The sequence below is a fragment of the Ixodes scapularis genome, unplaced genomic scaffold (genome assembly GCF_016920785.2).
Source record: "Ixodes scapularis isolate PalLabHiFi unplaced genomic scaffold, ASM1692078v2 PGA_scaffold13__105_contigs__length_92229423, whole genome shotgun sequence".
In the NCBI taxonomy this organism is placed as follows: Eukaryota; Metazoa; Arthropoda; class Arachnida; order Ixodida; family Ixodidae; genus Ixodes; species Ixodes scapularis.
This window is the reverse complement of record NW_024609839.1, coordinates 67,662,073-67,683,554: the sequence shown is the minus strand read 5'-3', so window position 1 is coordinate 67,683,554 and position 21,482 is coordinate 67,662,073. Positions and strand designations below refer to the sequence as shown.

At 43.0% G+C, this 21,482-nt stretch overlaps 1 protein-coding gene across 1 annotated transcript; it reads right to left on the bottom strand.

The window, feature by feature from the left end:
* Positions 1–253: 253 nt before the first annotated feature.
* On the bottom strand, positions 254–20,534 carry LOC8030785 (acylglycerol kinase, mitochondrial). The gene is made up of 14 exons (XM_029986545.4): positions 20,223–20,534; positions 20,045–20,164; positions 19,823–19,898; positions 19,567–19,659; positions 17,256–17,288; positions 17,067–17,167; positions 16,581–16,650; positions 11,350–11,501; positions 10,475–10,532; positions 7,993–8,137; positions 5,786–5,895; positions 4,810–4,877; positions 496–589; positions 254–397 (listed from the first exon to the last, which is right to left on the bottom strand). Exons 1-14 carry the CDS (start codon positions 20,330–20,332, stop codon positions 269–271), a joined length of 1,359 nt encoding a protein of 452 aa, XP_029842405.3. The 5' UTR covers positions 20,333–20,534; the 3' UTR covers positions 254–268.
* Between the last annotated feature and the right edge of the window lie 948 nt (positions 20,535–21,482).

Sequence of the window (21,482 nt, the reverse complement as noted above, 5' to 3'; positions counted from 1 at the left end):
CAGAACGTGCAGAGCTCAGCAAGCGATTGGAACTGATCACATTGCCAACTCTGAGAAACTCCGGAAAGCTAAATCCTTTAAATAACCAAACACCTCAAATGCTGGTCTCGCAAACGCTGAGCAGGAAAGATGAAGATTCAAATGTATGAGCTTGTAACTGTTGACACAAAAGCAACGAACAAGAAAGGATGTTAAGAAAAACATTCATCACCATATTGCTAGGTTCCTATCAAGCACATGTGAAACACAGCAATGACCTTGGACTACTTCAGGAGTTTACTGCAGAGTACACATGTAAGACACGTGGAATCAGCTTGAGGTAGACCTTCTGCGCCTGGTATTCTACCGAGTCGACGCTTACTGTCCTTGTGGTTCCCTGGCTGCCAGTGCCATTTTCCTGTGGACAAAGGAAAGCCCGATAAAGATGGCCATCTCGTACGGAGAGATAGCGTTAGATAACCCGCTGTAGACGAAGGCGTTTGTGGAACACCTCACCTTTTTAGTGCCGCTCTGGAATTCCAGGTTCAGTTCGCGCGCTAACAGCTCCCTCAGTGCCAGCGACTTATGAGAGCCAGCTTGCCTTTGCATACTGCAAAAAATGAAATCAATGCCTTTAAAGGGGAACTCTGGCGGTTTTTTCAGCCACCCAAACTAAATATGTTTTCGAAATACCCTGGCTTTGCTCCTCCCGGCATGCGATTTGTCATCTCTAAATTCAACATACCTAGTTATCGAGAAAACGGCAAACATAAGTTATGCCGAAACTAACCTTGGCATTTTCCCGCGCTTTCCATGTTATACTATCATCTGCGATTCAAGCAGGCGGTCTAAAAAAGAAGCGTATTTTGCACAATATTTCTTTTTCCCTTGTGCTAGCATGATTTTTTTTAGCATTCATTACATACCATCAAACTTCTTGTGACCCTTTGGGACCAAGCTGCACTGCCCCCATATTACAAGATTTGACGTCATGTTTTCACGTGTTGCCAGTAGTGTTTCTCGGACCAATTTTAAAAGACTAATAACTTTGTCAAAACAGTTTACCGTGATCGTAATTTGGTTTACTAGTTCAGGTGTGTTTTTTAATGTGCTGGACCAATTTTAAAGGGACATGTGCCAGGAAATTTCTTTTTAATACCGTAAAACATTGAGAGAGCGCTTACTCAAAATTAGAAGATAATCGCAAGAAAATAGGGGATGAACGCACGTGAGGTCATCAATTTTACGTATATATGTACAGTGCACATTTTTTCAGATGTCTAAAATTTTGGGGGTGGGCACTTAGTGCGGAATGGGCGGGTGCACGGTATTCACAATTTTGAAATGAAATTTTTTCACTTTATGGTGCATAATCTTCTCTTTATAAATCTGGTGTTATATTTGATATAGCTTGCATTTTAGGTTCTCAATGCAATGTACATGCAGAAAAAAAAAAAGTTTTCTCACACACGTGAGGCATGGCAACACGCTTAAAAAAGCCTAGTAAAACAAACTGATTCGCTCCTTTTAATCCATTGAGTGCAATAAACAACAAGAATACTGTGTACAATGCTTTCATGTTAAAATAATTAAAAAAAACAAAAATGCCTTTTCAAAGGGCTAATGTTTCTTAAATTTTCATAAATATAGCAAAAATATACATTTTATCCAAACCTAGGTAGTTGCATTCTACATATTATAAAGTATATTCATGCCAAATTTGGCCGTGATAGGACAATATTAAGAACAGAAATTCTTGCGCACAAACTGTGAAGGTGACGCGAAAAGGATGCTCCTACAGATGTGTAGCTGCTTAGCGGTGCAGAAAATAATATAAATTCCCGTGAGAAATTAAAGCTACAGAAGACTGCAATGGGGAGGAGAGGGCTAAGCCTACTTGGCAACAAAAATCTGATGGCAGCCGACGTCACAATTCGAAGAACCACGAAGAAAGAAATGGCTCAAATTCATGCCATTCTAAGTTGCCTTGAGGTCTTCAAATGCGTATTTGACTAATTTCGCGATCCTAACGGACACTAATTATTTTCATACATCAAATATAAAGATTTAAAAATAATAAAGCACCATAAAACACAAAATAAATTTTTGTACAAAATATTTAAGTTTTTTTACTTGCATTAAGGCAGATCAGGCACTATAAAAAATTAAACGAAGACACCAACGGCTGCTTACATGTAGGAATGCAAAAGCATTCCTACATGCAGTGCATTCCTACAAGCAGCGTGCCACACCCTCCTTTTTCATAGGGCACTCCGGCGGTGACATCACATTCTCCACCACGCAGGTGCAGCGCCCCGCCGGCTCCACGGCTTCGGTGACGATGCATCTATGTTGCTGGGCTTTTCCTTGTGTTTTTTTTATGTGGCACGTCTGCTTTGACCTTAACATTTATTAACGGCATTCTACGAATTCCGTTATTAAATGTTATAGAAATGTAGCCTACAAACCTTCTGAATTTCATAATATTTGACGTCACAAATCAAAAGAAAGAAGGAGGTGAGGAGCGGGAGAGAAAAACAACAAAAATAAAAAGGCGCGCATGCATGGGAACATTTATTTTCGCATTGTGGTATTTTTTTGTGTGTCCGTGACAATAACTTGCATCGTTTTAGACAACAACAACAAAAAAAGACCTTTGGGGTGTCAGTGCCCCTTTAATGCTTTCACATTAAAGCTTCGTCGCTGGAGGCCTTTGAAAACAGGCATCTAGCGGTGTATTTGTGGATTTTTCCAAGGCCTTTGATTTAGTGAGTCATGATATTCTGTTGGGGAAACTTAGTTACTATGGTATTTGTGGACAGGTTTTATTGCTTTTGAAATCCTGTTTATCAAACCGAAAACAGGTTGTTCAGATAAACAACATGTGTTCTAAGGCTCTATCCGTGACTTGTGGTGTACCACAAGGAAGTATATTAGGGCCACTGCTATTTAATATTTAATGATATTGTAAAAATTAACCCTAGTGCCACATTCATTATCTACGCTGATGACACTAGTATTTTCTTTGCCGGCACTGATATCCATGAATTGGTAGACACATGTAATCACGCAATGAAAGCACTGGAGAACTGGTCAAAATCTAATTCTATAGAAATAAATGAGTTGAAAACAAAAGCAGATTTATTTAGACCGAAAAATAAGCCAATTCCAGTGCATAGAGATATTTTCCTCAATTCCCGTCCAATCGAAATTGTGGAGCACTTTAAATGTCTCGGTGTCGTGTTTTCCACAAATATGTCGTGGGATAGTCATATGAACTATTTAGTAGGCAAAATAGCTCAGATAACTGGAATAATAGGTTGTGTTAGATACCTTCTTCACACAAGAATCAAGTTACTTCTGCATAATTCACTCTTTTATTCCCATTTGAATTGCTGTCAACTAGTGTGGGGGACAACCACATTTTTAAACTTACAACTTGTTTATTTGGTACAAAAAAAAAATGTCTTAGACATATTTACAACGCGCCATACAGAGCGTCATGTGCAAACTTTTTTTATCGTTCCCACGTGATCCCAGCATACAACCTATATAAACATCGATTGAGTGTACGGTATAAGCTGGAAACACAGAGGAATATAAATAATATACAAAATCTGGCACAACTACAAATTAGAGAAGTGAACTATACTACAAGACATGGAGAGAATTGGGTAGTAGCTACACATCGTTTAAACTACAGAAAAGAATGACTATGTTACACACTTCCGTCATTATTAAACGCTTATCACCTTATGCATTTTGATTTATTCGCCTTAAGTACAGTGAACTCCGTGCAATGTCTTTAACCATGGGAGTATGATGTTTGTTTTGTACGCCCGTATACCTTTGCGTTTTTGTTGTCATTATCCTTTTTATGCATGTTCATTCTTCCGACCGTAGTGCTGCTTAGTTGCCATTAATACAGAGACTGTGGGCTCGTCAAGCTGCTAAGCGCAGCTTTTTTTTCCATAGCCCCTCCATCTGTATTTTTACAAGGTGGAAAATAAACACATTTGAATATACCTCTATTCTGAGAGTCACAGGCGAGCAAACCAAACTCGACCACACTCCATCGAGCTGTAACAAACGCTACTCGCGTGCCCATGGAGAATTATTTTAATTCCCAAGGTGCGAATGCATGTGAGCCTTCTTCTTTTTCCCACTCTCAAAAGCCAAGGGAGGAGGAAATAGGTGATTTTGCAGGTTTGGTTCTTGGCTTTTAATAACAAAGAACGAAGGCTTTGAACAGCAATCTGTTCCACAAAGAGTGGAGGGCCTACACTGCCAATAACCAGCAAACTCTTATACAAGGCATTTCACCAAACGTCCTCCATAATGCCTCATATAAAAACTATGCGTGACACAGAAATAAGATTGAGGTATATGTAGTGTTTAAGATAATAAAATTTCCTATTAATTTAGCTTAATTAAAAAACAACAACAACATAAAACAGTTTTATTTAGAAACTTAATTAAAATGAATATATAGGAAAAACTACATGTTTACTTTGATCAATTAGTTATGCAAAACTAATTCAGAAATTGATTATCCTAACTGCCATTTACCTCCTTGGATTTGCTCCTCTGCAGACACTAATAAGGCACCAATTGTTTTTCTGTGAAATGAAACCTTGGTATTGGCAAAACGATGGTAGACATGGTCTTAAAAGTTTGTGCTGTTCACTCATGTAGTGAGATGGAAAATTGGCACAAGCTTCATCAGCTTGCCTACAAAACCGGCAAAGCTTGTGCCAAATGTTAGCTCCCTTCTCAACTCAAGGTAAGTGTTGTGAAGGGGTGAGTGCTGTGAAAGGGAATGTGACTCACCATTCTGAGAAGAACTGCAGCCTCCCTGAGGATGGTGGACTGACACTTAGCTTCAGGGCATGCAGATCCTGAAATGAAAAGATACGAAAAATTAGCTCCTAATAAAAAAAAGCGACGCCCTCATAAAAACACCTCATGCAAAGAAAAAAAAAATTATATGTTTACACTTTATAGTATTTACAAAAAAACCTTTCCACTTGATCAAAAATTCTTCTAAGCTTTGTTTCTCTGGAAGGGTTGGATCAACTGCTATGTGCCCCTCCACAAACTAAAGACTAGAGTTTTTTTTTTTTTTTTTTCTTTTTTTCGTTGAACAACCTAAAGAGACCCCAGGGCTCATGCATTCTACCCAGTAAGCATTTTAATTGCCCTAGCTTCACGGAAAATTTTTCCTCTTTCTGAAAAGCACAAGTTATGCAATGCTTCTTACATGTGAAAGTCAGTCACGTCCCTTCACACAGTATGCATTCTCCTTGGGATATGTGATATCCGCATGCACGCTCAAGAAACGCCGGAGCGTCAATGAATGCAGGAAAGTCGCACTGGACACTGAACAACTGAAGGACCATCATAGTGTTCTCATCCTGTCAATGATTGTAGAGTCATACCACACCAACATCTCAATGTCTCCAGCATTTGTCATGTTCATTTATATCTGCCATTCACATGAATTCCATTTTTGTTCACTAAGCACCTTTTGTGCACATTGTTTTACAGGAAGTGGTATTTTTGACCTTCGTGAGAACTGCACATAACTGGTCCATCCAGCACCCCGTGCTGAGCACTCATGGCCGAAGTACCAGAAAGCTGCAGGCATCAGCTCATACCTTCCCAAGTTCTGCCGAGTGCGAGAGAGCGCCCAAACAGCTTACGTTTTCGAAAGCTGTTTCCGCTTTCGCTCCCAGCCTTCGTAAACCGCCAAATCAAGTTAGGGACTAACTTGGGTTCGTTATAGTGCTGAGGGATCATTTCTGACCTTTTTGAAGTTTGCGGATACGTCGAGCTGGCAGTGGCCCAGAACGCTGTGACGCTGAATGCCACAGTCCGGGTTGGTGACTTTGCTGTAGTCCGTGCGTGGCTCCGAAGCTGCACAAAGAAGACATTGGCCGAAGCCATGGTGTAAGATACACTCTTTAGGTGAGGACACGGCGGGGCTGAACGCGCGGCGCAAGGAATGAGATAGAATTCGTTCGACGGGCATCTGAAAGGCTGCATCATTCCGTGGCCACCGTGCCCGCAGCGGACAGAGTCGCCGGCGGCCAAACGGCGAAACCGTGTGAAAGCGAAAAAAAAAATTATCTCGTTGCCATGACACCCTGGTACACCGTGGTCCTTCTGCATGTGCAACAACCTCGCTGGAGCTGTGCGCATGTGGAGCATGAGGCGGCACGAGCCGTCTTGTGCACTGCTGCCTGCCTCCTGCGTCTTACACCGTGCCCATAGAGGGGCTTTACGTACCCACGGGTCGACGAGTCATCTGCCGGCGCCGCTTAAAATCATAGTGAGAGAGAAAAAGAAAGAGAGTGAAAAGCGAACTTTATCAGCATGTCGCGAGGAGCACGCTGTCCTCACCCGAAGAGTATTATCTTACACCGTGGCCGAAGCAAAGATCCTTGGACGTTATACTGCAGAATTTGGTGCTTTTTCTTGTCCCCAACAGAAATTACGCTTGCACTCTCCGCAAACGGTTGCCCAAAGATTGCTAAAAGATTTAGCTTATAAATTTCTTACATATTCAACTCGGATATTTCTTGCCTATACGGCACATACACTAAAACCACTCAAATTTCTAGTCAAGTTTTTGGAGGAAAATTCCACACTATGTTGGGATCCAAGCTAAGTACCTCAATGCCTACATCAGTATTAAAAGTGCAAGTCAGCTTAGCTTCACTAAGGATATCAATATCTTTGCTGTATCACAAAGAATTATAAGTCATTACTATAGAGGCATGCATGCTGGGAAAAGTGCCTTGTTGTTTTGTTGAAGTTTTGGCATGTCAGTACATTTTTCTAACGGAAACAAAAAGAAATATCACGAACCCTTTCTTCACAAACTAACCACAGGTCGAAAAAAAAATAATAGTGTGGCTTGGACATTTTGTCAAAGGCAATGACAGTCTGGTAGCACTTGGTAAGGTTTTCAAAGAACAGCACTTCGAAATGGCTTCACGTCTACTAGATTATAAATAGGCTCACCGTAATCCAAACTCTGATGCTACTTTGTACTTCTACTAAATTCGATCAAATTTTAAAATTTTGGTTCTCCCGCCATGTTTTTCATGTATTTATACGACACTTAATTTGAACGACAATTTTGCGTAATTCATACTTTTTGTTCTCGTTTCCGAGCGCCGGAACCCCGGGAATTTATACAACACCCACGGGAGCGTTTCCGAGCTCGCTCCCGTGGGTGTTGCTTCTCTGCAGTGCATCAATACGTGGTAGGAAGTATGCACAACAGCGCTAATAGTCCACAAAACACAACTTTTTTGTTGGATGAACAAACTTATTTCTGTTTTGAGGTGTGATGTGCTGGCTAAAGAGTCCCCACACGATGGAACAAACATATCTCATACGTTTCACCAATGTTTCCCATGTGGCATGCCTGCTTATGACTGGTATACCTGTGTACAGGAAATCATCAAATACCTACTTTGTATCTGTAGGCATCCATATAACAAGTCACGATTTTTGTCTTATATCATATTTAAATGAATTTCTGATTATTCAAACAAAATTCGTGGCTTCCTGGAATTGGGGGGGGGGGGGGCGGTAAGGGGGTTGAGGAGCGTTAGCACACTGCTATGCGGAGAGCAAGGCGTCTGTTTCTTTTGTAGGAGTTGCAGTGATGTTTGGACGATGCCGAGCTCTGATTGGCTTTCATTGAAAGGATAGTGGGTAGATCTCAATGCTAGATGCCTTGAGGCCTACCCACTATTTTTCTCAATCGGCCAATAAGAAGCAGACGAACTTGCACTCCGCATACCTTCACACTTTGCGTAGTGCAGCTTCGTTAGTAGCATGCTGTGTGGTTCAGCCAACAGCTGAACTCCACTGCTGATACCCTCTCCCATGCCTTTGTTGCCGTGTGACTAACACGAGCAAGCAAGGCCTATGCAAGGTTTGCACATAAAGCTGCCGCTCCAAAAAAGCACAACCAACAGTCCCGAGCTTGACGCTGACCTTGGGGCGCAGATCTTGGCATAAAAGAGGACCACCATCGTCGTCTCTCGGCCCGTCTCATCCCGACCTCGTCGACGAAGCAGCGAGAGCACCCGGTACAGGGTTCGACGTACGACAAGCTCGCCGCCGTCGCCTCTGGTAGTTCCTGAAAAACGAACAACACAGATCAGATCAGTCAGCTGGAGGCAGCAAGCTAGAGCACTGCACGGGCCTACTTTTTGAGGCTCGGCACGGCCTGGTCCGGGCCCGCTGACTCTTAGTGTTACCCGACCCTGACCAGGCTTGATGGCAAACTTACCGAATCAGGCCCGGCTCGGGCCCGGCCCGGTGAGAGGCCAAGGTGTGCTTCATCTCTTAATTTCAAAGCTGCCCTAGGAAGGTGTTAGTGCATTTGGTTCGTGTAGCCTAATTCGCATGAAAGACACAGTCAAGACATTTATACGTCTGCATAAAATTGTGAGTGTCAAAATAGAGATTTTAATAGCACTTGTTTAAAAGATGGAGAAAAGGTTTGAGACATTATGGAGCATATACAAGTCACAGATTCTACGCAGTCCAGTATGAACTGAAGTCACAATAAACTAAAAGTGTTCAGTATTTACGTGTTCGTCAGTTTGCACTTCAGGTTTTTTTTTTCTTTCGAATCTATATGATCATTGCGTTAGCATTTTCTTCTCAACGTTTTACAAAATGTGCTACACCATTGCCCAAGCCTGGCCCGGGCTAGGAAAGGATCTGTGCTATTCGGCCCAAGACCAGAAAGAATCCGTGCTACCCGGCCCGGGACCAGACCAAGGCTGGAAATAATGTGTGTTACCTTGACTTGTGCAGAGCTCTACTGCAAGCTATGTACTCTGCGAAACATATTATGTATTCACACAAGGCACTGAAGACGATTTTTTAAAAATTTGTTCGAAGAATATATTTTACGATTAAAAGAAGACTCCTGCGCTGTTGAAGACCAGTAAAGGACCCTTCAGACGCTTGCAACCAAGTACAACCGGGTGAGACAAGAAAGCCTCTTGCGACGGGGTAGGACCAGATGTGCTGCTGCGAAGCAGGTCCTAAGCCGTCGCAAGTGACTTAAAAACCGGTCTTGTGTCAGCCGGTCCTACTCGGTTGTGGGTGTGTGAACGGGCCTTAATCTGCAAGTCTTTTCAGCTTTATCCTTTTGAAATTAAGATTTGAATAAATGTTCTGTTGCACCTGTTGGTGTATTCAGTTACGTTGACAGTATCTACTTATCTTGGATGTTTCGCATTTCATATTCTTCAACATCGCTACATTTCAACAAATGACAATTCACTTGTTATAAATGTTGAATATACACACCACGACATCTCCCACAAGTTAAAATTTTTGTTTACACGTAAGTCCCGAGAGATGCCCCACCCCCGAAAGGTAACCCATCCCTATTTTTGGCTTGAATTACTATTTCCTTTTTAACACCGGAAGATAGCCCGCTCCTAGTAATCATAGTGTTTGGATTAATGACGACCCTGGCGTGAATGCATCTAGTTAGCTATTGCGGGATATAAGTGAACATTGCTGACTGGAAAGTACAGTCATCTTTGCTTCATTGCCCCCTGCCACGATAACAAGTTTGCCAGGGACACTTGATCTAAAAATAAAATTTTTTTCATTTATTAATTATGATGCATTTAAATGCAGTGGTGCAAGCGAGCTGGACAGTTATTACGAAAATAATTTTTCGTAATTACTGTCCAGCTCGCTTGCACCACTGCATTTAAATGCATCATAATTATCACCTTAAGTTGCAAGCTTCACCCTTGTTGGCGTTAGACTGGTGGCAGCTGATAACACCCGTTTGCTCTACGGACGTCTAACCCCTGGTTAGCTCAGTTCGTAGAGCGCTCCAGCTGTAATGGGAGAGGTCTCGGGTTCGATACCCGGACCAGGCGGATCTTTTTGGTCGCGCACCAGTCACCTAGCTGTGTTTGGAGATTTGTGTTTGTCCTTTGTCCCTCTTGTTCCCCTTCTCCAAGGATTATTTTCGAAATTTTTTCACCTTTTCTAGATTGCACACGGAAATTTAGCCCACTTCTTATTTTCACCCAATTTTCTCTCGATTTTAGGTGGGCTTTACGGTAGACATGTACCACGAAAACTAATATTTTTTTGCTTTCATATTATTCTTTGAGGTTAAATAAATGAGATGAAATGAAAAAGAGACACAATAAAGTAATGGGTCTGAGCGAACCACAATATTCGATAGGTGGCAGTGGTGTCAGATTGGGGGGGGGGGGGGGGGGGGGGGATCCCTCCTGCTCCCAAGGATTTTTAAATTTTTAGTAAACAATTCACGGGAAAGGAAGGGGAATCCACCCCCTTTTCTTCAACTCCCAAACTCTGTAGAGGCCCCTGACAGTTTTTTCAGGTAGTATTGGATGGACATACTGAAGATGAGTAAGGCTAAAAGGGCCACTTAGAAACAATAAAACAAGGAAGTGTTGAGACAAACCTTTAGCGCATTAAAGAAGAAAGCAGCCCTCGTCCTGAGTGCCCCAAAGTACCAGTACCTGCAGTAATGGGCGTGTCATTAGTAGAAGCAAGTTGATCTAATTTTCAAAGGGCCGCAGTTAAAAAAGCCAACATGACCAAGGAAAACTGCATTAAAATGTGAATTCAACATTGTCTTGAAGATGCATTCTTTTTAAATTACGAGTCAATCCATTAATATTACCTAGTCTATGCTGCGAGCATTCTGTATGATGAATGTCAAGGCAGGAAATACATGCACATGTAACCTTAAATAAAAAACAAAGCAAAATACTATAAGGGGTCGACCTAAAATTACAACCAAAGAACGTCGACCCAAAGAAAAAGTGAACAAGGTGATACGGACCCTGTTAACATGGATACCCACCTATAAGGACAACATTTTGGGAACAAATTGGGTTAATACACAATTTTTTGTCTCGCCTTTGCAGACAACTCACATTACGGACGTTTTTTGGGGGGGGGAACAAAGGTGCTTGCATTAACGAAACTTCACCGCACACCCCCCCGTGAACTGCCGCTCCTGCGGGGGGAGCAAACCAAAACCAAATTTAGTGTTTGCGTTTAGACAACATAAGGTAGGCCTGCCTTCGAAGTATGGCGACACCGGTTTACGCCGCAGGCGAGAAATCCAGCCGCTGTGGTACAACCGCAAGTCCGGGGTTTACACTGTGCATCACGCAGTAGTAGCACACGACCGCACGCCGACACGACGCTCGTCCGGACCAAAACAGGCAGGGGTGGGGATCGAACCCGGGATACCTGGGTTCGATCCCCACCCCTGCCACCTAAACGCGAACGTCGAATTTGGCTTGGATCACAGGGCGTGTCGCTCACTTTGGGATCGTGGAGCGCGCGTCTCGGAAGGCGCCCTGCTCCAGCCGTCCCAGAGCATAGACAACCTGGGGGTTGTTGACCTCGGCGGGAACGCTGGGGTGACCGACGTCGTCGGGACCTTCCTCTCCTTTGGCAGTCTCGTCTTGCCTGAGCTGCATTTCGACAACCAGTCACGGAGTTTCGACCCTTGAGGCTGGTTCATACGCTTGGGACTGCTTACGACTGTGTGCCTTAAAACTTTTTACAAGAGAATGCAGTGGTGCCATCTGTCGGGTAGCCGTAGAACACCTGACATTTTTGTATAGTTCCTTTTTTGCACATAATTTTTTTTTTTAGCTGAATAAGCTTTTGACACTGTTATTATAACTTAAAAATGACAATTTCAAGCGACAAATATCAATGGGAAAATGGTGGTTAACGGAGCTCTTAAACACATGACGCTATATGGCACTAGAAACCGAAGACGGTAAAAATGGGCCCCATTTTCCCATTGAAATTTTCAGAAAATCACTTATAACTTCTGAATAAAATATTGGTTCCCGCTGAAACTTTGGCATCCGCTTCAAACCTCTAGCGCTACCTTTGGGCGGAGAACGAGCATTCGGCCATGCATGATTTATTTTGGCAGTAAATAAAAACCCTGCAAACTTTTTTTCCGAAACACTTTGTGTGTGCTTATATATATATATATATATATATATATAGGTAAAGTAAGGTAAATATGAAAACAATGGACCGGGAAAAGTTAATAAGTGAAAGATGCGTACTGTCGGAGTTACTAATTCGAAGTTTATTACGACGTTTCGAGCGGGGACCGCTCTTCATCAGGTAGCGAGTATACAGCCCGCGAATGTTTATATACCCCTAAGAAGAAATTAGAGGGAGTAAAGTGCCGTAGAAAATGGAAACAGCGTTGACAAAACAGATAGATTACACAGAAAGGAGAGGGCACCAAAACTTGACAATCATCAAAAAAAAAAAAAAAAAAAAAAAACGCAAAAGATTATTTACGCTCGCGCAAAAAAAAAAAACAAAAAAAAGAAACAAAAAGTTGTTGGTGGAGAGATTATTTCCTTTCACACACAAAAATAAAAAAATAAAAATAAAAAAGGGGGTGGCTCGTCTTCAAACCAGAAATAGGATACATGTGACCACCGACGCCCCCAAATCCCGTGACATTCCTTTGTGCTAGAGGTCGAAGTTAAACACTTTGGGGGATTTTTCTTTGGATAAGGAGTGGTAGGGATGTGACAGTCTATGCCTGCCTGAGATTAACCGCTTGAGCCGCATTTATCCGTTTTGGAGGTTCTCTTCGGACTTAAACGTATTAGGATGTGGTTTAACTATCGATTGTTAAGTTTAAAGATCTCCTAGTGTCTTCAGTGTGTGCATCTAGAGAAGCTCAAGGGCGGAGAGGATCAGCTCTCCAACGAGCCAGCTGCAAACTAAACAGCCTTCCCGGACTTTCATTAATGCCCTGGTTGAAGGTATTAAACTTATAAATAAAATATGATTCTTTTTGCTCTCTTTCAATTTTTGTGCTGAAGCCTGATTCCAAAATTACAACAGAAATGTGCTTGATTGAGTGATTAGAAAGAGACAGGTGCTTTGAGAGCGGAAGGTCGGGGAGTGTTTGTGCGTGACATTTGTGGTTGTTAAAGCGTAGTCTGAAAGCCAAATTAGTCTGTCCGACGTACTGTTTATTACAGACATTGCAGTGCAGGAGATAAATCACGTTTGACGTGCCGCAATCGTAGCTACCCCTTATGTTCCACGTGAACTCTGAATTTGTGCTCGTGGCGTTCTTTGTTTCTAACATGTGCTTGCATACTTTACACCTGGGCTTTCGGCATGGTCGGCAACCTAGGTTTGCGGGAGTGGTAGTTTTTGATTTTACTAAGACGTCCCGGAGATTCCTGCCGCGTCGATAGACGACCCGAGGAGCGGCGGGAAAGATTTCTTTGAGGCGGTCGCTCTGTGACAGAAGATTGTAATTTTTGCTCAATATGTTGTTGATGTTTGGAAGATTGCCTGTATACGTTAAGATGAGGTTAGACTGTCTGCTTTCTTGAGGACGCTCTATTCGGTTGCCAATGATTTCTGAGCGGTCGAGGTTTCTTGCCTTGTTTATAGCGTCATCGATTACATTTGCTGGATACCTCTGCTGGGTTAGTACGCGTTTCAGTTCCTGAGCGTTTTGTTCAAAGTCGTTGTTGTCTGAGCATATGCGCTTAAATCTGTGCGCTTGAGAGTACGGCAGACTAGTCTTACAGTGTCGAGGATGGCAGCTGTTAAAATGGAGGTATTGTTGTCTATCGGTAGGTTTTCTGTAAAGTTTCGTACTTAATTTGTTGTTGGAAATTTCCACAGTTACATCCAGGAAGTTTATGCACTTTTGTGATACGGAGTGAGTAAATTTTATCGATGAGTGAGCTAAATTGAAGGCGGCGATAAATTTCATGAGTTCGTCTTCAGCACCGGCCCAGATCATGAATATGTCGTCGATGTATCTTGTGTAAAACAGCGGTTGAGTGGGGCGTTCAGCGAGAAAGGTGGTTTCCAGTTGTGACATAAATATGTTAGCGTAATTTGGCGCCATCTTAGTTCCCATAGCGGTTCCATTGGTCTGCAGGAAGTGCCTATTCTCAAATTCAAAGTGATTGTTCTCCAAAACCAGTTTCATCAGAATTGAAAGGACGTCCCCCTCGATGTCAAGTGTGTGCTGAGCGTGTTCATACGCTTCGATCACTGCCGCAATTCCGTCTCTGTGGTCACATGTATCCTATTTCTGGTTTGAAGACGAGCCACCCCCTTTTTTATTTTTGTTTTTTTATTTTTGTGTGTGAAAGGAAATACTCTCTCCACCAACAACTTTTTTTTTTTTTTTTTTTTTTTTTTTTTTTTTTTTTTTTTTTTTTTGATGATTGTCAAGTTTTGGTGCCCTCTCCTTTCTGTGTAATCTATCTGTTTTGTCAACGCTGTTTCCATTTTCTACGGCACTTTACTCCCTCTAATTTCTTCTTAGGGGTATATAAACATTCGCGGGCTGTATACTCGCTACCTGATGAAGAGCGGTCCCCGCTCGAAACGTCGTAATAAACTTCGAATTAGTAACTCCGACAGTACGCATCTTTCACTTATATATATATATATATATACATACATGCATACACACATACAGGGTGTTTCAGAAAACGCAGGCCAAATCACTCCTGCGAAAACTACTCATCGCAACGAAAAAGGCTTGTGGCGTTTTTGTCCGGGATAATTAAGTTGTTAATTATTTTTGCGTAATTAACGTATTTAATATTGTGTTTAAGGGCGTGGTTTAAATTAGAAAATTGCTCAGCATCATCGAAAAATACTAAATCAAAAAATTGAAGAATGATTGAAGGCACGCAAAGCATTTGACGCCTTTCTGAAAATCAAACAAATTCAACGGGTTTTTAAGTTTTGGTTTCCTATCGGAGCGCATCTCGGCCCCGGCGGCACTGTGCCCCGTGGAGAGATAGTGCAACCAGCATCTGCTGCGACGCGCGATGACAGTGCAGCAGAGGTTGATTGCACTATCTCTCCACGGGGCGCGGTGCCGCCGGGTCCGAGATGAGCTCCGATAGGAAACCGAAACTTAAAAACCCGTCAAATTTGGGCGGTTTTTCAGAAAGCCGTAAAATGCTTCGCGTGCTTTCTATCGTTCTGCAATTCGTTGATTTAGTGTTTTTTGATGATGATGAGCAATTTTCTAATTTAAACCATGCCCTTAAAGGGATAATACAACGAAATTTCGGCGCTTATTTTATAATCTATATGTGTTCAAAGAAGCAATATCACATCGAACATACCAATATCTTGTTAAAAAAGTCACGAAAAGGAATTTTAAATCGAATTAAACGATTAGCAAAGAGCACCTGGTGGATGTCGCTAACGCCTCGTTTGTAATGCCCGTCTAGGAACCTTGACAGCTAGTGACGGTGAGTGTCTCGCCTTCGACCACGACGAGAGAAGAGGGGAAGGAGGAACTCCCGTCTTCCTGAGAATCCCTTTTGTGTGTTCCAGAAGTAGCTATTGTCCCCCTACAAGATTATAAAACATAACCCGTCACTTAAAATTCGTACAATAGCAGCCGCTTCGGTGGCTGGAACGACTAAGCCATCCCCTTGATGTCGGCCTCGCCGTAGCTTTCCTCGTCCCGAGACGACCTACGTTACGATTGGGTCGGATGTCACGTGCTCTAAGCTGGGCCTTCTCCGAGCGCTTGCTAGAGTGGGCTGTTTATAACAAAAAAATACAGCCACCAGGCTCAAAATACAAACGTGCAATTGTCATTTACGGATATTGTGGATCATATTCAACCTATTTTTGAACACGACGGATATATTTCAAATTTCGTTGAAGTATCCCTTTAAACACAATACTAAAAAAGTTAATTCCACAAAAATAATTAACGACTTAATTATCCCGGACTTTAATCATTTTCCTAAATAGGCCCCTGGCCCAGGACAAAAACACCACAAGCCTTTTTTCGTTGTGATGAGTAGCTTTCGCAGGAGCGATTTGGCCGGCGTTCTCTGAAACACCCTGTATAACAGCAGTTTGCAATATGCTATGTAAAAACAGCTACACTTATACCCCCCCTGCCCCCCCCCCCCCCCCCCTTCTTTGAAAGCTCAGAGATGAATATTATAGCTTCCTAAACTCCGTTCCCTTAAGCTTACAGGGCAGCAAATGCTACAAGCACGACATGAGAGTTTTGAAAAAAAGCCCAAGAGCTCGCAGTAGAACAGTACATTTTAAAACAGTAAGCAAAGCTTGCCACCTTTGCTGCCCTTTTAGCTTAAAGGTGAATGCAGTACACACTGCTTTGTTCCATCTTGGAAGTGGCACAGCAGTGGTAAAGCATTGGTGCAAGCATGACACTTTGGAATGCGTCTCGGTAGCATGGTTCACAAGTGCAACCGAGTTACGTTCCAGAGCTTCAAGCATGTACCTTGGTTTCGTCACTATATTCTATGCTCCTTCTGCATGGCCACATGCAGCGAAATATAATCTCAGCAGTAACCAGCTCACAGGCCAATATATCACCGACATGCTGAGCAAAGCTAGGCCTTTCGTGAAACTGAAAGGGCCTTAAATAAAGGTCTTACGTGCCTCCACCAATAGCTCCTTCGAGACATACTTTTAGAACTTTATAAGCAGGATGCGGACATAAAAAAAGAAGGCAGATTATTTACCTCCACTTGGGCCACATCCAGTGTTGACAACTGCTCCTTCACGATTGCCATGGCTGAGGATGCAATCCACCTGAGAAAAAAACAAAACAAAGAAACATACAAATTAGCAATTAAGATAGCGATTAAGATGGATTATAAGCAGAAGCCTGCTACCGCATGCATCATTCTGGTTGTTTTCACCGACACAGCAACGCAACAGGCAAACAGTTTCGACTGCAGAAAGACTTCTTTTCAATGTTTTTTAGGGTGAGCGCAATGGTATTGGATAAAAATTTTACAAAAAGATTGCACATCTTCTTTTTCATAAATTTGTATTGGTTTATTGCCAGGTGTTTACTACAAAGCGCACTGTTCTGGGTGAGCAGACACGTGCAGATTACTGACATGTAAGTGCATGACGTCACTGTTCAAAACCATCTTACAATACCAAAGCAACAAAGAGTAGAGCCTAAGCACGGGCAGAGAGGCAAGCGGATGAACGCTTACCTTGCCTCATTCATCCCAGGTTCCCAAAAGAGCTGCTTTGCCACCGCGTTTGTTTTGCCGGCAGGAATGACACCCATGGGGTAACGCTTGCACGCCGTCGCCTGCCAACGCATTTCAGCTAAAGTTAGTATGCTACCGGTGAAACTCGCATGCACCAGATTGAGCGGAGTTTAGCATATTGGTACTCACATAGTCACTCCGAGACATGATGCCGGTGACAGCCTAAAAAGATGGACACATACAAAAGATATGGCTGTTTCTTAAAGTGAATGGATTGTTCTTAATCATGTGTAAGACAAACAGGAGGGCTATGAATCATGACCGACAAATGTTCAGAAAGAGTACAGTGAATAAGAGCATTCAAATGAAGCACTCAACTCCTTCTTATGCTTGTTGTTATAGTCTGTTGCAGATTAAGAAAAGCAGGAGAGGCCCTTCCTATGAAGCTCTATGCTCCCTGTGATTGGTTGCTTCCTCCTTTCCACTTGCCTCCTCTTCAGCATTTGCTCTGCTAAGGTAGAAAGGGCGGAAGGGTTTGTAGGAGTAGCCATCTAGCTTTTCTCAACCCTGCAACAGACTATTACAGCTAGTGATGGGATGAATCACCGGAGATTCGGATTCGGACAGATTCGGAAATTTCCGATCTTCCCGCGACGAATATTCGTCCGATTCGTCGCTGGTTGCAGGCGGCAGCATGAACCTTGTCGTAAACCTCACGAATGCGGTCAGTTGTGCTTTTCTTAGGTACTGTTACTGCATATAACCAGATTTTGTCTTGTTTATTTCAACGTATGGTATGTATTCAACTGTCATTCTAAACTCTGGCACGCGCCCAGGTCCAGCTGAGCTGATCGATGTGGTTCACGTAGGCCTAACCAATGCACGGCCTTGCTATCTGTGCGGTTTCGCGGTGATCGGTAATATGTAGCGAAACGCTTTGTATTCTACAAAATGTGGCGCAACGCACAATAAATACATATTCAGGCAAGGAAATGATTCGTGTCCTTCTCTATACTCCGCGACAACTTTTCTTGGCAATGCAGTGGAAGGTACAGGCCCGCGTCCCCTCTCCCATTTTGAGTGTACGCAGACTCTCCTCCTCCCCCATTTGCGGGGAGAGGCGGAGAGCCTGCGCACACTCATAATGGGAGAGGGGACGCGGGCCTGTACCTTCCGCTGCATTGCCAAGAAAAGTTGTCGCGGAGTATAGAGCTGTGTATGTCTGTACCTGTAAGGCGCGAGAGCGAGATGAATGCTGCTCGTCACAACTCCGACCGCGTATCGGTGGCGAAGAAAAACGTTGCACTGTCGTTTCTCCGTTCTCGGCAGCCAAGCTCGTTGTCGGCAGCAAGTTTTGTATACGTTAACTTTATTTGATGAAACAAAAACACAACACAGGGGTGTGCAACGCAACTTCATTGTTCGGAAACAAACACTAACTAAATCGGATAGCATAGCATAAACCAGGAGTTTCAGATTGTTTCCCGTGTTCCGATAGCAATACCTCAGTGGACACGCGTTGGAGATAATCGAATCGAACATACTCACTTGTGTCATGTGTGCCACTATGACAGTAATTATGGGAACGAAATGTGTCTGTACCGTACAGCACGTAGGGCATCGATCTCTTGCGGCGATGAAAACATGCGCTTGTATTTCCACGTGCACCAAGCATGCCTATTTTGGTCGTAATCCCGAACCGAAACCAATTTTCCCGCGATGTCTGGCTACCGTTCTCGACGAACATCCAAAATAATATAAACAAAGCGGAACATTTTATTTATTATTACTAGGATATTATATTAATATATTATTTTGTGCACTTTGTAGAATTTAGTGAATTTAATATCACTATAAGTTGAAACTCTGATCAACAGGATCTGGCAACCATGCCAACGCTCCGAATCTTTCCGAACTTTTCCGAATCGCTTGAGCTTCGGCTACTTTTCTGAACCTTTCCGAATCCTCAGATTTGGCTCCGAATTTTGATCCGGATAAAGATTCGTCCCATCACTAATTACAGCACTGCACCCGAACTGAATTTAATTTGCTTCAACCTACCTCACAAACGAATGTTATCAAAAGGTCACATCCGAAATAAATAAGCTGCGACGGTTCAATTGTTTATATAATATCAAAGTGTGGACATTGGGCAATTTTGTAACAAAATTCTCTCATAACTTAAACAACCGGAAAGAATAAACACAAATTGTATGCGTCAGTTTTTGTCCTGAATTTGTGTTTATTCTCTCCGGTTGTTTAAGTATATTTACCAACATGCTCATTTTTAATGCTCTCTCATAACGGTACAAAAGGACGGTGGGCCAAGTTGGGTAAGAGCGTTATCACAGGGTTCATTAATCGGCAAGTTGGTCTTCAGCATTGAGAACACAAGAGTAGTATTTGACAAAACCTAAGAACTCCGTGAACATATCACTTGTGCGTTTGGTAGAGAAGACACCCATCGCCTTTACGTTTGTCAGAAAAATTACGCACTTGCCTCGTGCAAGGTACCATCACCGCCCGCAATCACAACGGCGTCTGTGTTCTCCAGAACTTCCATCAAGCTCTTGGCTTGGCCGGCGTACTCCGTCTGTAAAGTTTGTCCGAAATCTTTCAACTTAACGCAACTGCGACAGCAGGCGATCCATACTCTATTTTTTAACTACTACAATTGTTGGCTTCTCAAATGTCCGTATTTTATAGTAATGTTGACTGAAAAAGTTTTCTTCACCAAAACTGTGTCCCTCTCTTACCGTGAAGTAGCTCACTCGAATGCCAGCGAGGTGAAACAGTGGAGCTGCATACTTTTCGTACAAAATTTTCCCCTTCCTGCAACGAACGATCGACAAGGCGATTCATCACTGCAATGCTGGTGGTTCATTCACCTATTTATTAATTACTGCAGTTAGTGATGTGGTTTGCTCATATGGGAGTAGGTGATCAATCGCAAGGAGAGTTGAAATGGCAGTACCCACCCATCTTTCGCCGTCGGGTTGATGATCACGGTGATGTGTCGCGGCTTTGCGCCCGCGGGAAGCGGCTCGTCGCCGTACGCCTTTGCGTGTTCGCAGAACGCTCTCATCATTAGATTCGTCCTGCAAAATGGCACTTCGATCACGCTCCAGTGGCCGTGGAAAGGAATTACTACGTTACCGATGTCTGTCGTCCAAGTACCATCCTCCGTAGGCGATGAGGCACGCGGCGAAGGTGGACTTCTTCCAGTGGTTTCTGAGCGTCTTACACACGGCAATGACGCGATTCATGGTAGATTTTGTGATGTGAAGAGCGGCTCAAGATCAGACAATCATTGTTCCCAAGATATGTGCACACAGGAAGCTTTGACGGTACAGAAATCAGCACCGCAAAGTCGATAACATGTGCACGTACTCATTCACGCCAGACATCCAAGCCACGTGACGCAAACACAGGCAAACGTGCTGGAGATCACAATGCCACTGCTGAAACTGCTTCGAGTTCATAGCCCGTTTCATTTTGGTTTCGATTTCGGCGAACAGAGATTTCCGATCGTTACGTTAGGTTACGAAAGTAATTGTTTTGGTTCTAACCCGCATCCATCGTCTCGTGCTCACTAATATTAGCTGAAATTAATTTAGGAGATATAATGTCGAATGTTCCTAGAGTGTAACGAAACACGGAACGTCATGTTGAAAAGAAAATTAGGAACATCTCCTAAATTAATTAGGAACTGAAACGCCGCGCCCGAAAGAAACTTTGCTGCGCTTCTTATTGGCTGCGTTTCGGTATTTTGTTGAAAAGGCTTGAGGTTTTCTAGTTGAGCTGCAGGGCGTAGAATGACTTTTTCTCCGTTTTTAAAACGAATATGTGATCGTTCTGTCTGCAGCTATCAACTTACCTTTGGTACTGGCCACCAAGCTCTCCTAATAAACAAGTCATTTAGTAAAGTTTGATAAGTTAGTTCACAACTCAAGAAGGTAAGGTGGGGGAAAGAAAGGTGGGAGAGGAGGAAATGGACGCAACGCTGGCAGGGGAGGAGCAAACCCTCTCCCCTGGTCAGCGTTGCGTCTGCTTCCTTTTTTCCCACCTTCCTTTTGTTCTTTGCGATCGTCGTCAGCCGTAACTGGTAGTTTCTTCCCCAAGACAGCTAATTTTTTCTTAATCACCGTATTTTTAGGCATTTTTAGAACTCTTCGTTGAAACACCTAGTATGGAATAAGAAACGCAGTCAGATGTTCACGACAAGTTTAATATGCTTCCTTTTTTTTAAATTTCATCAAATAAAACAGTCAACAACATATGCTTATACCCTTATATCGTGACTCACTTGTGATAAATTTTTCGACACGTAACCAGCTAAAGCGGGAAAGCCCGCATGCGGACGCCGCCAAAGCGGATGAAACACAACAGGTGGTGATTCGGTTCATGAAAGCGACA

Coding starts and splice junctions, on each gene's coding strand:
- LOC8030785 (XM_029986545.4), bottom strand. CDS start 20,332: ATGAATCGCGTCATTGCCGTGTGTAAGACGCTCAGAAACCACTGGAAG. Junction 11,502..16,580: donor TGGATGTGGCCCAAGTGGAG/GTAAATAATCTG, acceptor GTCGAAATGCAG/CTCAGGCAAGACGAGACTGC. Junction 10,533..11,349: donor GCGCGCTCCACGATCCCAAA/GTGAGCGACACG, acceptor CCATTACTGCAG/GTACTGGTACTTTGGGGCAC.